The sequence below is a fragment of the Sinohyriopsis cumingii genome, chromosome 2, assembly GCF_028554795.1.
Source record: "Sinohyriopsis cumingii isolate HCF-2022 chromosome 2, ASM2855479v2, whole genome shotgun sequence".
NCBI classification, from domain to species: Eukaryota; Metazoa; Mollusca; class Bivalvia; order Unionida; family Unionidae; genus Sinohyriopsis; species Sinohyriopsis cumingii.
The window spans coordinates 37,442,330-37,460,483 of NC_142962.1; the positions used below are offsets into that span (position 1 = coordinate 37,442,330).

The 18,154-nt window shown below is 33.0% G+C and overlaps 1 protein-coding gene across 1 annotated transcript; it reads left to right on the forward strand.

Annotated features, from left to right (window-relative positions):
• The first annotated feature begins 27 nt into the window (after positions 1-27).
• Positions 28-18,154, forward strand: LOC149804659 (radial spoke head protein 4 homolog A-like). Its single transcript, XM_089942910.1, has 10 exons — positions 28-283; positions 2,337-2,526; positions 3,838-4,116; positions 4,494-4,551; positions 8,712-8,822; positions 9,425-9,522; positions 12,482-12,623; positions 12,938-13,047; positions 14,564-14,823; positions 17,348-18,154. The coding sequence occupies exons 1-10, from the start codon at positions 180-182 to the stop codon at positions 17,574-17,576; spliced, it is 1,581 nt and encodes a 526-aa protein (XP_089799036.1). The 5' UTR covers positions 28-179; the 3' UTR covers positions 17,577-18,154.

Here is an 18,154-nt window from a genome sequence, read left to right on the forward strand (position 1 = left end):
AACTTCACGAGCAGCATTGTAGTGCTAACTAGCAACAAACATAAGACTATGTCTCCTATTTGATGGAATAATCCCATCATACTAAGGATATTTTATTCATATGGTATAACTAAAACAAATCTAAGTATAATTATTTGGAATTTCATCATTTGTCTGCTGCAGTTAACAGAAAACTGAAAATGAGTTCACCGGGACCAGAGATTAACATCAATCCTAAAGAACAAGATTTCACCAATGCAAAATCATATCTTTTGACTACTAGCCTGGATACAGGAATCAATTTGTAAGTAGAATTAACAACGTTATCTTATAATTAGGCCGGTGTCATTTATGAAATATCATCGTCTTTTTGTACTGTGTTATAATTGATTAGCTGCTACCCATGGCTATAAAAGTAAACTGTCACTCCGGATCTTTATTATAAAAAAAAAAAAGGGGGGGGGGGTCGACGTCTTACCGTCAGATCAAGTAGTGATGTGTAAGGTGTTGCGAACTGAGTTATACACGAACTACAGACCACATTTTAAAGAATATTGCACATACTTGTCAGTAGTCCGACAGTGTAAGACATCAACCCTGATATTTATGGTTTTGGACGAACCAAAACATAAATATCAGGGTCGATGTCTTTTATTGTAGGACTAACTTGGAAGTCCCTACTGTCACTGCTGTATAACTTAGAGTGTAATTACTTTATTCTAAGTATACTTATTTATCTTTTTCCTCGCAGAATCAAATTCTGGCATGTTCAATGCTTGAAAGACCCACTGACATGCACATAACAGTGAATATTAAGCCTAATTGTTTGGTATCCCTTGCATTAAGCTAGGTGCACATTTTGTTGGATCTTCCATTCGATGTATGCTTATGGTTGCTACATAGTAATTATGTAATTTATGTTTATTTTCTCATCATTTTCATGCACCTGTTTAAGAAAACCTTTTTAATGAAGTAATGAACAAACTCACAAATCATAAATACATTAAAGAAAACAAATCAAAGTTATTATTAGAATACAATAAGCAGTAGAATTACTTCATTTCTGATACAGAAAAATAGGTCAATGTTGCAGATTATGTCAACTTTGTGAAGGAAATAATATAAGACAGAGCTAAAAAACTGGTGACAAAGATAACTCTTCGCATAATGTATACTGAGTAATTTGTAATTTATTGGTTAAAATATAAATGGTAACTGGATGCTAACCAGTACTGGCTATTAGTAAATAAAAATCACTTACAACACTGACATCCCAATCCATTTGTGGAATCTTTAATTCCAATAATTTGTAAACCAGAAATCATCCCATAGAAGAAGCTGCAAAAAAGCATGGTACAGATTGGCATAATTAAAAAAATGCATGCATTAAAGATAATTAACCATCAATGAAATATGGATTTAATGGTACATAATAGCTTGCCAAAATGTGACAGAAATATTTAAAAGAAAAGGCATAAAATTCTTTAGCAAAAAATATTGTGTTTAAAAGTTCATTTGAGCCTTGAATTCATAATCTTTTTGAATAGGGCATATAAATGGTTTTGAGATTTTGCTGTATAACAAAGTATATTCAAGATTACATGATTGCTTGATTCAAGTTAATTCCTCAAAATCATTCAGAAAATTCAACCAAATGTTCAAAAATTGCATCATATATTTTCAAGTTTTGTCTTTATTTTTTCATCATATCCCCCTTACCACTATATGAAAAAGTTACTCACCTCCTCAAATGGAATAGGGAATTTCCCCTTTAAGTTTTCAGTTCTTGAATAGTCCCTGGTAAAATTCTTATTTTTAAAATATAGTAGCGTTTGAAGTCTTATAAAGAAAAGCTATAACCATTGAAAAACTGCTGATAGGACAGTAAATTTGGACTTTGGTTATTCAATTTTGTATTTGAGGATCTTTGATATATAAGACGTGTGTGCTGAAAGAATTATTATTTTAGTAAATTTTATTAAGATATGCCTCATCAGAATTATGCATCTAGAAGTCATAAGCAATGTTTTGATGTAAGAGTCATGTTTGAGGCTGATTTGAACAGCAAAGTTAAAGTATAGCAAGACATCAGATCTTCATAGTAAAAAGTTCCAAGACATTTGTGATATTCTTTGCTGGTTTAAGCAGCCACTTCCTTTCAACAAGGCGTGTTGGGACTGAGATATGTGTCTTTAAGAGATATATTTTTTTACAAAAGTTTTAACCAGAAAGATGGATGTGCACTTATAAGGTCATATGAAAGTATTGCATAAAATATGGTAAATATCATGTGCAGTTTTTAATTTGAGAACTATAACCTGTGCTTTATAATATTGAATTCCTCTTATTTATTATAGATATGATCATCTGTCTAAAGTCTTGACAAAGATCTTGGACGAAAGGCCAAATAATGTTGTTGATGTATTTGAGGATATCAGCAAGGACACAAAGAGATCCAAATTTACATCACAAGTGGACACTGTCCAAGATAAGATTGATCAATCCACAGAAGTAGCTCTTGCACAAGTTCAGAAGAAATTGTTCTCTGTAAGAAAACATTGATTACTATTCACTAATATCAAGTGCAAAGAAAATAGAACACATTAACAGACAATTAAATCTGATACTTAATGCATTTGTTATGGTCTGCTGTAAAATTTCTACCAAACCAGTTCTATTACTTTTCCCTTTAGCACATCAAAAATAATTTGCAACATACTTAATACAAATCTTAAATTACATACTAGCATTTCATGCATGCGTTGAAGTAGTAATTCCATAGTAATCTTGTGACATTATAACTATTGCTGATAACAAATGTAAATCTTGATCTTTTTCTTTTTTTAAGTTTTGTTCTTTTTTTTATTACCAACTATTATCATTTAAAGGTACTTGATATGTAACAGAATTACAGAAAAATAGGCCACTATAACTTAATTTTATTCAAGCTCATAAAGTGATAAACACAGATATATATATAGAATTTAAGCTGGCCCGTACCATGCAGATTGTTTTGTAAACACTTTTTGTAGCCTTCCATCATGTGTAAATTATTAAAATGCTAAAACATTTTCAAAGATAATATAATCGTTACAAAAGGGAAATAAAATTTTAAGAGTTCATCCTTTTTTAAAGACTGGACTTATTTGTCAGAATCCCTTTTGTTTCTCATATTGCTGTAAAATATTAAAATCATACACATTTATTTTATACATAATAAGAATATATTTGATGTGCTGACATTTTTGTAAATTAAAACATGCTGGGTACATTTTCTGACTTTTTGTATATTGTTGTGGCAATAGCTTTCCCAGATTCCATGGATATTCCCTGTTGTTGACACATTGGTCAAGTATACCACATTGTTTGTCAAAGATGCATTAGCTTTTGTTATACAGAGGACTTAGAATTGGAACATTTTGAGAATAATACAATACCAAAGGGATGTAATACATTTTTATTGTTTTGGTTCTTTTATTAGGTTGTTTCTAAAGAATGTAGAGATGCTTGTATGAGTAACAGTTCCCTTAAAGGGTGTATTGGATAGCATGAGATAGACACAGATGAAAGAATCTACATGAGGATTGACAAAAATAGTGTTAATAGTTCAAATGTGGTAAATACATGTCAGAAACATACCTTTAATGACATCAATTGTGTTTCAGAAATTCTTTATACTCAAAAATGTTCAAGCTCCACAAATGTCCTTTAAAGAAGAAAAATGACAAATCTCAAAACTGTTTCAGACACATTTTGATTTTAAACACAATTATTGTACAATAAATCCCTTGATACTTATAATATAAGCAGTATTTATTGTTGTGGTAAAAATGTAATTTACTTATCTTAATTATTCAGAAAGGTGAAGGTGAGGAAGCAGAACCTGAACAAGATGAAGATGTGGAAACTCCACTGCCAAATTTGATGGAACTGTGTTTCTTCTTTGAACAAGCTGGGATAGGCTTAAATCGTGAGGAGATTATTCGAATATGGCTGGCACTCAAGAACCTCGTAGACACTCATCCCCTTCAACATGTCAGATTCTGGGGGAAGATATTTGGTACAGATCAGAACTACTATGTTGCTGAGGTAGAGTACAGAGATAACGAGGAAGAAGAAGCTGAGGAGGATGAAGAGGTGAGTGAATCCTAAGAGGATATGGTAACATACAGTTTTGAATATCATCCTTAATCACAACATATCAAGAAGTGATATATCAGTACAAGTTTCTGCAATAAAGACTAGTCAGAACCCATAGTTTTTTTAAAGTGCAATTTACTGTAAATTATAATATTTTTGTTGAATCTTTTTTGTAGGTGTGGTGGGTGAATTAAATTATTTGTACATTACAATATATTAGATACAATTTAATTGTAAATTTTATAAATGCAACATATTTATAATAACTTAATGCAAATTGGCATTGGTTCTAAAAATGTGAACAGTTTATGTTTATGAATTTTTTTTAATGTACAGAAACTGCTGTCAAAATTTATCATATTTAATTATTATAGGCTGAGGAACACCAAGAAGAAGAGACAGAGAAGGAGGGAGAAGAAGGAGAGGAGGAGGGTGAGCACAATATTAATCTTCTATTCACTCTGCACCTATTTCACAAGTGTGTCTTACAGTTTTAATTTAGATTTAAAACTATCATACATACTGACAAGTTTAAGCTGAGCTTCCATTCATGGATCATCATCATCATCATCATCATCAGTGTCATGGTTATCAACAACAAAAACTACAGGACTACTTCTACTACTACTACTACTACTACTAATAATAATAATAATAATAATAATAAAGGTAAATAAAGCCAATTATTTTCATACAAGAACCATAGAATTACTTTATTTAGTGTTAGTATTTTTTAAATTCCTGTAGTATACATATGCACCTATCATCACCACAACCACCAATACTATAATTATCATTGTCATCATCATCATCATCATCATCATAATCATCAAATTGGTGACAAAGATTTTTATGTTTCATTTTTTTTTAATCACATGGCCACAAACTAAAAACACCCAACAATGAACATGAATTAATAGATTTTTCAGCCAGTTAGAACATTGTTGAAGACTATGGCTTTTGTTGGATTTTCATGCTGGAATTTAGTAGGGCCACATCTTGCCAACTGTCTTCAGATTTTTGTTCTGTTTAGTATTAATTTCATGAAATTACATGCAGCTTATGGTATATAATGTTAGTCCACTCTTTTCATGCAGCTTATGGCATATAATGTTAGTCCACTCTTTTCATGCAGCTTATGGCATTTAATGTTAGTCCACTCTTTTCATGCAGCTTTTGGCATATAATGTTAGTCCACTCTTTTCATGCAGCTTATGGCATATAATGTTCGTCCACTCTTTTCATGCAGCTTATGGCATATAATGTTAGTCCACTCTTTTCATGCAGCTTATGACATATAATGTTAGTCCACTCTTTTTATGCAGCTTATGGCATTTAATGTTCGTCCACTCTTTTTATGCAGCTTATGGCATATAATGTTAGTCCACTCTTTTCATGCAGCTTATGGCATATAATGTTTGTCCACTCTTTTTATGCAGCTTATGGTATATAATGTTAGTCCACTCTTTTCATGCAGCTTATGGCATATAATGTTAGTCCACTCTTTTCATGCAGCTTATGGCATATAATGTTAGTCTACTCTTTTCATGATGGCATATGATGTTCGTCCACTCTTTTTATGCAGCTTATGGCATATAATGTTCGTCCACTCTTTTCATGCAGCTTATGGCATTTAATGTTAGTCCACTCTTTTCATGCAGCTTATGGCATATAATGTTAGTCCACTCTTTTCATGCAGCTTATGACATATAATGTTAGTCCACTCTTTTCATAAATTTCATATCAAATAAAACCTTCATTTAAGTCATTGGAGTGATGATAGCAGTGATGAAGAAGAATTTCTCTTGTCTCTTATTCAGTTGTAACAAAAACTGAGGTACCTCCAACAATAAGGTGGAGCAGCACATTGTGTTATGATGTTTGTGAATATGTTCCCTATTTCTTTTCTGCACAATACCTCAAGTTGTCCACATTCAACATTACCAAATGTTGTTGATAGTTTGCACTGTTGGTAAGGAAGAAGCTTATCAGTTTCAGAATGAAAAGGTTGAAGGTCAAAGTCACTGGTTGAAAAGAAAAATGGTTTCTTCACAAAATTAAATTTTTAACCACGTATTGTACTGAAGTTTGATGAAGACTTGCATGTTGAGTAAGGAAGAAGCTAATTAATTTTGGGGTCAAAGATGCAAGGTCAAGGTCACTGTAACTAAAAGAAAATAACATGGTTTTTGCATAATAAACATAGTTTATGACCGTTCACCAAGATAAAGGTTTCTGGAAGAGGCCTGATGATTTGGGGTCAGATCAAAAGTCAGAGTCATTCTGTCTGAAAGGAAAATGGGTTTTGCTGATTAACTTTTGTTCTAGAGTAAGTTCTCTGGTAGTTGTGTGGATGGCTTACACTAAGTGTAAAAAAGAAATCTGTGCATCTAAAGGTTAAAGGTAATGATCATGATGAGTCTAATATGAAAATGTTTTCTGCATAATAAGTTTAGTTCAAGATCTTATACCTTGACCAAAGGTCCAGGTTATTGAGACCAGTTGGTCAGTAATTATCACAATCAACCATGCTCTACTAGTGCCTGCATAGAGGATTATTAAACATGGGCCAGACATCTGATGCACAGGCCAGGCATCTGATGCATGGGCCATACATCCATTGCATGCATCATTTGAATTATGATCATTTGATAAAATTAATGAAACCTATGCTGACTTTCATTCTTTTCATAAACAATACATTTATTTCTTATAGAAAAGATTTAAAAAATAGTCTCCTATTTGTTTAACATGAATAAAATTAATGTTCAAAGTTTGGTCAATGAAAGCTTAATATATCACTTGTTTTATCATCAAAATGGTGTTTAATGTGCAGAAATTTGGAATTGTCATAAAATTCACAATGATTAATAAGAAATCATTCTAAGAAACATATTTTCGCAGTTAAGAATATGATATATGACAAAATATTGATGAATGAAAATGTTTCCAAATGCCATCTAGTGGCAAGACTGAGAATTAATAACACCAATTTTAGCAAATGTACAGTAGTACCATTAAAAATAATGTACAAGTGCTCATAAATATACATACTTTTTATCTTTATTCTTACATGTGGGTTGATTTATTTATTATCTGTATGTAGTGTTCTTGGACAAGTCAACTGTCATGTGCCAAGGTGTTTATTAGTACAGTGAAACTCAACTACAGTACAATGTATAAATGACATGGAGTTGTACTCAGCCATTGTCATGTGCTTTCAGCAAAGAAAGTGAAGTACTATGATGAAAATAATTCTGATGATGACATTTAAGATCACTGTCTTGAGGAATTAACTAGTACAATATATTGATGGGCTGGCTGTGGCTGTATATGTGTGCAGTTTTAACTATGAAGCTTTTGTTCGTGTGTTGGCTTATACATGTGCTCTGATACTGAAAGGGAGGCAACTCAAACTTAGCCAATGCACAAACTTGTGAATATTTCATGTTGCTTAATTTATATTAAAAGTCTATCATGTATTTATTAATTTAAATGTGTTTCTTAAGATATAAAATCTAATAATAATAGAATTTTGACTACATACATTTTGTGCAAGATAAAAGAAATTATAATTCCCATGTATCAATGAAAGTTACAAACATGACAACCTCAACCTTGCACTAACTGTTGTAGATATTACTACACTAAGTTCCTTATATTTGTTATTTATTTTTCAAACTGTGGATGAAATCCAGTGCATAGTTATAAATTTAGATGCACCAAGACATTATTACTTATGTAAGACACTAACTTCTATGCAGTTTACCTGCAAAATCAACAAAAGTTACGTTGCATTTTATGGAAATGATTGCATTTGAATGAGATGACTAGGATTTCTATTGCAAATGACCTTGCCAGAACTGGCTGAATCACATCTGTTTGCTTTTTCCTCCTGCACAAAAGCCAAGAGTCTGAAATCAATAAATATTATATTTTTTGTTTACCCTTTAATGTTGCTTTTGATTGAATTCAAATAACATTCTTTACTGGTTAGCTAAATTCTAGGGAAAAAAAGATACAAAATATTAATGATTTTCTTAGATACAACAGTAGGATGCAATAATACAGGTAAAACCCATTATAACACAATGCCCGGGGTCCTAAGAATAACTTCACGATATAAGCAGGATTGTGTTAAAAATGTTTTTGAAAAACTTCCCCATAGAAAATTTGCATTGAAATTTCAATGTCATCAGTTTTAAATAACCTCTTGATCATATCATCTGCTAGGGATACAAATAATCAGTTTTTCTGAGAGAACGTATTTAGGATGTTAAAAAGAGATGTCACCTTAAATTAAAAAATGGGAGCCATGTTGCCATCGTGTTATAAGCAGAATCACATTATACCGAATTGCATTATAACAGGTTTTACCTGTATTTGATTGGCCCATCTTTTGTAGTGATACCTTAGCATTAGCCAAAATTCAAGTCTCGTTATTCTGTGCTCATGCTTATGTTACTTTCAGTATTTATGGACCCCATTGCTTCCAAGTTATTGAGGGAGTGGTATACTTGTAAATTATATTTTGTTGCCATCTTTTTGAGAAATTCTCCTCAAATGTATGTATTGTATGATGGATGTTGTAGAACAAGAGGAGGATGATACACCTAAGCCAGACTTTAAACCTCCACCTACCATTCCAAAGGAGGGGCCAAAGCAGGGAACCAACAAGAAAACATACTTTGTATGCAATGATCGTAAGTTTATTTACAGTATATTTTTAAAAATTTCACAAAAATCAGAATTTCACATTTAACAAGACCATAGCATTCAGAAAATTTTATTGGCATCCTAAGGGCAATTCTTTTTCCATAATTTGTCATTAATTTGCTGAATTTACAAAATTCCTGAACAATGTAATTTTGTTAATATGTTGTAATGTACCGTAAAATACCTTTATGTTACTTTTTGTTTTTAACAATACAAAAGTGTGAGATAAACGTTTTGTTTTGTTTCTGTCTCTAAGGCTAGCTATTTTTTTATTCAGTGCTTGGGATAATATAATCTTTAAATTGGAGATTTAAAGTTAAAATAGTTTCATGGTTAAAATCTGTTGTATTACAAGAATGAAAAAATGAGTTACATAATAAGAGAAAAGATTGGTATTTTCACGACAGTTTTTCATGAAATTTCTTGTCCTGTCCACTTAAAAACAAGTTGTTGATAACACTAGAACCTTTTAGTTTGAAGCTCTAACTAAAGTGTATAGATAAATATTTTTCTTGTCTTCCCAGGCAAGACGAAAAATGGACAAAAGCATGAATGTCTGACATACATAAACGCTGGTTATTTATTTCAGCTGGCAAACCATGGGTAAAACTGCCAACAGTAACTCCAGCACAGATCCAGCTGGCAAGACAACTCAAGAAATTCCTCACTGGAAGACTGGATGCTCCAGTAAGACTTTATATTTAATTTTCTGTAAATTCTTTTCTTTTTGAAATTAGAAGATTCATATTTCTAAATTTATTGCTAAATCTGTAAGTTTGAACAGTTGGTTAATGATTTTTGAAATGTAAAATTAGTTGTTTTTATTTCGTTTTTAAAAACAAAAATAAACTCCAAACTTGCATAACTGTGCAAGGTGATAGATCTGATGACATGAAAAGTAAAGTTTTGAAATAAAGTACAAAGTTTATGAAGTAAATCATTCATCAGTGATGTATGAAATAGCATATAATGTGTTTGCTGTCCCATGAGTCCATTAAATTCAGCTACTCTCATTGAGCGAAATATCCATATACTTCGAAAATAATTACTTTTCTCTTTGAAAAATTCATGTACATGTACTAATGAAAATTATCAATTTCCCCCAAACACTGTCTGGAAAAGAAATAAATTTAATGTCACAATTATGTAATTGATGAGATGACAAGTACAGTGTCTTGGTAATTAAACAAATTGCATTATATCCTTGCTTGCCCAAAAAGAACAGCTGGATGAAAATGTTTAAATTTGTTTTTACAAATAAGAATTTATGGTGCTTGTTTTTCTTTTTTGTGCATGACTATGACAGCATCAATCCCCTACATATACTGCTGTGATAAGTTAAGTCTATGTGAAACTTGGTATACAAATGTGACCCAGTTCACACATTGATATTGTTTCATAACATAAAGATTGCCTTTGACAACAGAATGTGTTGCTGATAAAATATTTACCAATTCTTATTATCTCACCAAAAATGTGAAAGATAATGCCTATTTTTCTTCCAAAAAGGCGTGAAGCAATCTCGATACTAAAAGCCCCCAAAAAAGCAGTCTTGCTCTAAATATGTAATGGAGTCAAATCACTTAGACTGTACAGGAATTTAATTGTGTTGTACCATTGTTTGAACTCTAAATATGTAATGGAGCCAAATCACTTAGACTGTACAGGAATTTAATTGTGTTGTACCATTGTTTGAACTCTAAATATGTAATGGAGCCAAATCACTTAGAACTGTACCGGAATTTAATTGCATTGTACCATTGTTTGAACTCTGATCATGGGTAACAAGGTTATTAATTATACTCCTGAATATATCTGAGACTACCAGGAATAAATAAACCCAGTTTAGTTTACTGGAAAATGGGAAACAAAGATGATAATCCAGAAAGAAGTTACTCCACTTTAACTAGAATACAAATTGATGAGCATGAATGCCTTTTCTTTCTGTATTACATGTTACAGCAGTAAATATAAAAGAAGCCTGCTATCACATATAGGCTTGATGTAATGCTGGTGACGATTGATTTTCTTTTATAAGTTTTTATGAAAGTGATTAATTAATAATTATACAACAGTCTCAAGACGGAAGGTTGTTTTCTTTTTACCATTACCTGTAATATGCTTGCTTTGTTTAGGGATCTGCTTGATCATGATTTGTGGTGCATGTCAGTTGTTTTTATTGCTGCCTACTGACAATACCTTCATTTAATCAACCTGATAATTAGGGTAATCAAATCAGTTTCATGACCTTAGTGTTGATGGTTCCAACACCACCTTTTAAGTACACATAAAACATTCAGTAGTTCCTGTTCCAACATGATTTTGTTTTTTGTTTCCATTGGTTTGAAAAAGAAACTTTCTGGGTAGTTTTTGTATCATTTAAAATTATTTAAAATTTAAAAGGTATTGTGTTTAAAAAAGTGAAGGGTATGTATATTATGTAATGGTGATGAAATGAAACAAAATACAGTGTAGAAAGTAAACTGTTCATCACTGATATAATTATTTATCTCCAAATTTGAGCGTTTTGACAATTATGGACCCATTTGATTATGAAGGTAAGTTTGTATTAAAATGTTTTAAAAGCAAGCACTTTGGAAGAATTACAAGATAGGTATAAGAAGAGTTGATAGCACGATGACAAGGTGTGATTGGCTGCTTTCCGAAGTTTATCTGTAATGGCACACATTAGACTGTATTGCTATCTGTAATGGCACACATTATACTGTATTGCTATCTGTAATGACACATTAGACTGTATTACTATCTGTAATGGCACACATTAGACTGTATTGCTATCTGTAATGACACAAATTAGACTGTATTGCTATCAGTAATGACATACATTAGACTGTATTGCTATCTGTAATGGCACACATTAGACTATTGCTATCTGTAATGACACATTAGACTGTATTGCTATCTGTAATGGCACACATTAGACTATTGCTATCTGTAATGACACACATTAGACTGTATTGCTATCTGTAATGACACACATTAGACTATTGCTATCAGTAATGACACATTAAACTGTATTGCTATCTGTAATGACACACATTAGACTGTATTGCTATCAGTAATGACACAAATTAGACTGTATTGCTATCAGTAATGATACATTAGACTTTATTGCTATCAGTAATGACACACATTAGACTGTATTGCTATCAGTAATGACACATATTAGACTGCAATGCTATCTGTAATGATGCACATTTGAATGTATTGCTATCTGTAATGACACACATTAGACTGTATTGCTATCTGTAATGACACACATTAGACTGTAATCCTATCTGTAATGATGCACATTAGACTATCACTATCTGGAAAGATGCACATTAGATTGTATTGCTATCTGTAATGACACACATTAGACTGTATTGCTTGCTATAGCCACCACACCAGCTCACTCACAGGAGACACATGGTTACTATTAAATGTTGTATAAGACTGGGAAGTCCCTGTTGTTAAACTTTTAACTTAAAATTTTTAAAATGTAAATGTCTGATTATGTCCTTATAATTCAACTTATGTAAGCAGGAAATGTTTTGGATTTGTCCTTTACTTTTCATGTGTTAAGTTTTATGGGCTTCAACATACATCAAACAGACTATTCATAAATGCTTTTTATTTTGTGCAGGTAGTGAGTTATCCCCCTTTCCCTGGCAATGAAGCCAACTACCTGAGAGCTCAGATAGCACGTATCAGTGCTGGTACACACATTTCTCCGCTGGGGTTCTACCAGTTTGATGAGGAAGAAGAGGAGGAAGAAGATGCTGAAGGTAGCATATCATTTGTTAAAAATTATTTGATTGATAAAGATTTTTTTAAATGTCATAATATATAGTTCTTTCAATAACTCCAGCAGCATTTGTGACAGGAGAAACTAAAAAAATTAAACTTAATATTTGATGCTCATGAACTGACAACTGAAAATTTAACTTCTTTCCAAGGACAGTACTGACTGGTATTATGACCATCAACAACAGCAATGATAATATCATAGTAATAATAATAGTAAATATATAGCATGATAGTATGGTCTCAGTCTATATAAACCAGCCAATCTACATGGAATGATAAATTTATTTTTCAGCCCGTGATAACTTTGTTGAGAATCTGGATTTTGAGGGAATCCCAATCCGGGATCTTGTTGAGCCGTCGCTTGCTAACTGGGTCCACCATGTTCAGCATATTCTTCCTCAGGTAAGTGAGACGACACTGCAAAAAACTGCTGATTGAGTAGCAGTGGAGTACACTTGTTATATACTAGAACAAAAGAAAGAAAAATAAATCTGATTTATGAACATTAACATCAGAAACAACAACTCTGACAACAATAACAGTAACAATTGTGAATATGTGAACTGATTCATTATAAGAAACTAATAAACTAACCAAAGTAGTTTCACTTTATCCCCAGTAGTTTACAAAGGTACAAAGCTGCTGCCAGTCAGTCTGTCTGCTGCTCTGTCTCTTACAACTTTGCATTTGATACAGTGATGGTGAACTTCATTGGTTCGTTGTAGAGGCATTAAAAGAGATCAAAGACCAGTGAACTAAAATATAGAATATGCAAAGATCAGTTAACTGTGATATAGAATACAAAATTTTATGACTGGATGTCATTCTGATAAAACTGAGGCCATTCTGATCACAACACAAAGACTTTCTCATTCACATCCTTTACCTCAAACAATAAATATCAGCAACGCCAACATTAAATTCACACAATCAGTACGAAACCTGGGTGTTACTCTGGACAGTACTCTCACATTGCACCCACATGTCATGAACATATGCAAGGCTGCATATCTTGAGCTGAGACGCATCAGCTCAATTTGCAAATATCTTTCAGTTGATGCCACTAAAACACTTGTGTGTTCATTAGTACTTTCAAGACTGGACTATTGTAACTCAATTCTGGCTGGTTCATCTCAATATCTACTCCAGAAACTTCAGAAAGTTCAAAACACAGCTGCTCGGATCATACTTAGAGTACCACGATCAGAGCATACCTCCCCGCTGCTCTGTACCCTACACTGGCTATCCATTCGATCCAGATCAAACACAAAATTTGTTCTCTGTGCTATATTTCACTGTCAGACTCTAGTCCAACATACCTGTCCGACCTCACCCATGTGTACACACCAGCAAGATACTTACGCTCCTCTTCTGACAATCGTATACTCATTATTCCCACTATGAAAACAAAGTCATATGGACAGCGTTCTTTTGCATACCAGGGCCCAGCAACGTGGAATGAATTGCCCACTGAACTTAGACACAAAGACACAGTGATCACATTCAAGAGGGCTCTCAAAACTCACTTATTTCGACTGCAAGAACAAACTTAAAGACCTAATAATGTTTACTACCTGAAATATTCTCAGCATGTTTTTTATTTTTTAATGTTTTTCTAATTTCATGGTGTTTGTTTTTGCAATAATATTATTATATGTTTTTTTTATCTTATAGGTGTTGTCTAATGTTGTAAAGCACTTAGAGCTTCTAAAGATTAGGCGCTATACAAAGTCCTCATTATTATTATTATTATTATTATTATTATTTCTAAACTTGCCTTGTATTTTTATTGAACAGGGTTGTTGTGTTGGTGGAGTCTATTTAGAAAGGGATTAAAGACCACTAATCTATAATATAGAATATGAAAGTTATTTCTCAGTATCATTTCTAAACCTTCCATGTACTTTGTATTGAACAGGGTCGTTGTGTGTGGTGGAACCCTGTTCAGAAAAATGAAGATGATTATGAAGATGAAGATGAGGAGGAGGAGCGAGAAGAACCAGATGAACCCGAGCCAGAACAAGGGCCACCACTACTAACACCATTGTCTGAGGATGCAGAAATTGGAAACATTGCACCATGGACTCCAAAACTTTCCTCCAGTCTTGTCCCACAGTATGCTATTGCTATCATGCATTCCAACCTGTGGCCTGGTGCTCATGCCTTTGCCTCAGGAAAGTAAGTCCCTTTGAATTTTTGTTACATGTATCCATATCTAGTGTAATCATACTGTTCTGTCTTTCTACTTTAATATAACACGAATGAATATATACTTGCAAGTTATACGATACTAAAACCATTTATTCACAATGTACTTGCTTTTATACGCCATGTACCCAACTACAAATGGTTGTTGTTGTTCTAGGGTTTAACGCCATTTTTCAGCACAAGATAGGCTATACATGGCGGCCAGTATAACTGGTGGAGGAAGAATCCTGGAAAACCCAGGGAAGAACCACTAACCCATGAGAAGCTACTGGCAGGCTTTCCCATGTACCCACGCTAGCTGAGCCTTGGACTCGAACCCATGCAGACAGAGGTGAGATGGCAGTGATCCAGAACAGTGAGCACTTTAGACCACTCGGCCACTTGGGGCCCCAACTACAGATGGCATTCCATGATGTATTGGTGGCAGGTCAAGCAGGAGTGGCACTTATGATGTTTGAAGCCTAAGCCACAAAAATACTTTAGATCCACTACATCTCCATAGCAGAGTTTATTATTATATTTTCTTGATCCTTGGGATAATACACATCTTCCATTTTCATGATTTGGCTTGACACTGACACATGAAGGTCTGGATTTGTTTGGTAAATGTGGTAAATTGGACAGTGTTAATAGCTGCAGTGATTTCCTTTACTTCAAACCAGCAGGAAAGAAGCTCCTGCATGTCAAGTTCATAATCAAAGAATAGCTATATAAAATGTGACCTTTACCCCAAATCTAAAAGAGTTAGCAAGCTTGTTGCAGAATTAAATGTCTTAATTTCATAATGATTCATCTAATGTATCACAAAAATCCATAAAAAGATTTAGGAAATGTAAGCTAATGGAAAGATTTTAACCAAACCATAAATGCAAATTTTCTATAACTATAACCTTGAATACAAGGTCAAAGGGGAAAATGTTCTCATGGAATTAATTGTCCTTGCTTCGTAATAATTCCTGCCAGTGTGATAAGAGTCTGTCAAGGGTTTTAGGAAATATATGCAAATAAAGAACTTGAACCACAACTTTAACTAACTAGTGAAGCCACATTCAGCAAAAAGGACTGCTTATCCTGCTTTCCTATAATGTGGCTCAACCAAAATGATGTTTATATTCAGTAATTCAGGCTGGTCACAGAAACCTTATTTTGTGTATCATTGGATAAAGGAAATTCAAATATATTGTGAATATTAGGAAGATATTGTTTGATATTCACAATTGTGTACTAAAATTGTAATTTTGATTTTACTTCTGTCTTATTTTTTTCTGTGTCTGTATGACTTTATGGTAAATTTTTCCCATACACTTTCAGTGTACTATTTTCATTCATTCTTAAAGTTAATAATGGATACCTTTTAGTTGTTCTAATTTGTTTTTTTAGATTGCTATGCAGTTTGTTTAACCCGAGTTTAGTTTTTAGCTGCAGTGAGCTAAATATAATAGTTTAACTTAAATACCTTATTTTGTATATTGCATGCAATATTTTCACACACCACTCAGTATAAGGTGACAGCATTCATAGCAAGGTTTACTTTAGTGGCTTTCATAAATAGACTTATAATGAGGTAGCTCTGTCTTGTAACAATCAGTTTTTTCCTCTGTGCCCATACATCCCTGTTTTCCTGAAAACACTGTTTAGAAAACTGACCAAACAGAGACTTATTTTGAATCAGGTACTTGCACAAATTTACAAGACCTTTGGCCACCTATAAAGTACATATTGTAAAAATTAATATACTGGTCAACTTTTCCATTGGCCTGCAGGACTAATTTACATGGAAATCAGCTGGCCCTGCATATAATCAGTTTTCCCTGTATGTATTAAATGGTCCTCCTCAAAACCCATGACAATGGGCCAGTGGGTCAGCATCTAAATCAGCCCCTGTAAAATATTTCAGTAGATATTACAATTACAGAAATGGCTGTATTACAGGCTTCCAATCATATCGAACAGCTTCATAAATAATAATAACCTCCAATGTCTTATTACAGGCCTCCAATAAAATAAGACATCTACATAAATGACAATAATCTCTTTTGTCATAGTTCAGGCCTCCAAGCATTTGAGACATCTACATAAATGATAATAACCTCTTGTGTCTTATTACAGGCCTCCATTCATATGAGAAATCTACATAAATGATAGTAACCTCTCATGTCTGTTAAGTTTAACAATGTGCACAAAAACCTTTCAAGCCATAAAGAAATACAGATTGTTGGCCACAGGTTTGCCATAAAGTCCTCTAAAAGCATGAACAAGTACTTGAACAGGTCATCTGTCAGAGGAGGTTTATCCTTTAACCAGGTGAGAACTTAAAAAATATGTATATCGGGTATAGAACCAAAAGTTAAAACTGAGGAAATATAACACATTACAAATTGCAAGGGTCACTGTAATGGTTAAGTAAACAGTGTTACAGGGAGGAAGCACCACAATACATTTTTTTCTTTTATAAACGTTTGTGCATTAAAAAACATTCTGCCATTTTTTACAGGAAATTTGAGAATGTGTACATTGGATATGGGCACAAGTACAACCAAGAAAACTACAGTCCACCAGCTGTTCCTGCAGTCCAGGAAGAATTCCCAAGTGGCCCTGAAATCACTGAGGCTGAAGATCCAACACCTGAAGAGGAAGCTGCTCTCCGTGCTGCTAAACAGGAGGCTGCCGAAGCACAAGAAGAAGTTGAAGAGGCAGAGGAAGATGAGGATGAGGATGATTAAATTTGAGGTCAAGGTCTTCTTAAGATCAACATATCTGTGCATTTTACAAATTATTAATTTGGACTTTGTTCTGAAAAAACAAATCATATAGGTGAATGAATTCGTAAAGACATGAATTTGTGTGAGGGTAGATGATCAAAGCAAATGATTCTTGGGAATATCTAAAGAATGTTCAACAGTGACATTCCTAACTTGTTGGAGAAGAGTGACAGTTGCATGTGCGTTTAAATATTTATCATTAAAAACTTCTTATACCTAATTTTTTTACTTATTCTTTAGCATTTCAAAGATTAAGGAAATTAGAGAATTTAAAAAAAATTAAAACATTCAGGTAGCCAGACTTCACTTAGTCTTCTGTCTCAAAATGTTTGTTTTACACATCTACTCATTTCTTAAATGCAATATCATTACGGTATTTTTTTCTGAAGATTTTATTTCTTTAGTGTTTCCATTTTAACAGTCAAGGGGACAGCATCCTGAATTTTCTGTCATTATCAACTCGAGGGCTACAAAGTACTGTTTATATGGTATTATATTTATCTACATTAATTTTGCAAATAATAAAGAACTTATACATT

Bases quoted from the DNA above. Each gene is read 5' to 3' on its own strand.
- LOC149804659 (XM_089942910.1), top strand. From the start codon at position 180: ATGAGTTCACCGGGACCAGAGATTAACATCAATCCTAAAGAACAAGAT. The intron at 4,117-4,493 runs GTGAGTGAATCC...TAATTATTATAG, and splicing joins AAGCTGAGGAGGATGAAGAG to GCTGAGGAACACCAAGAAGA. The intron at 12,624-12,937 runs GTAGCATATCAT...TTTATTTTTCAG, and splicing joins GGAGGAAGAAGATGCTGAAG to CCCGTGATAACTTTGTTGAG.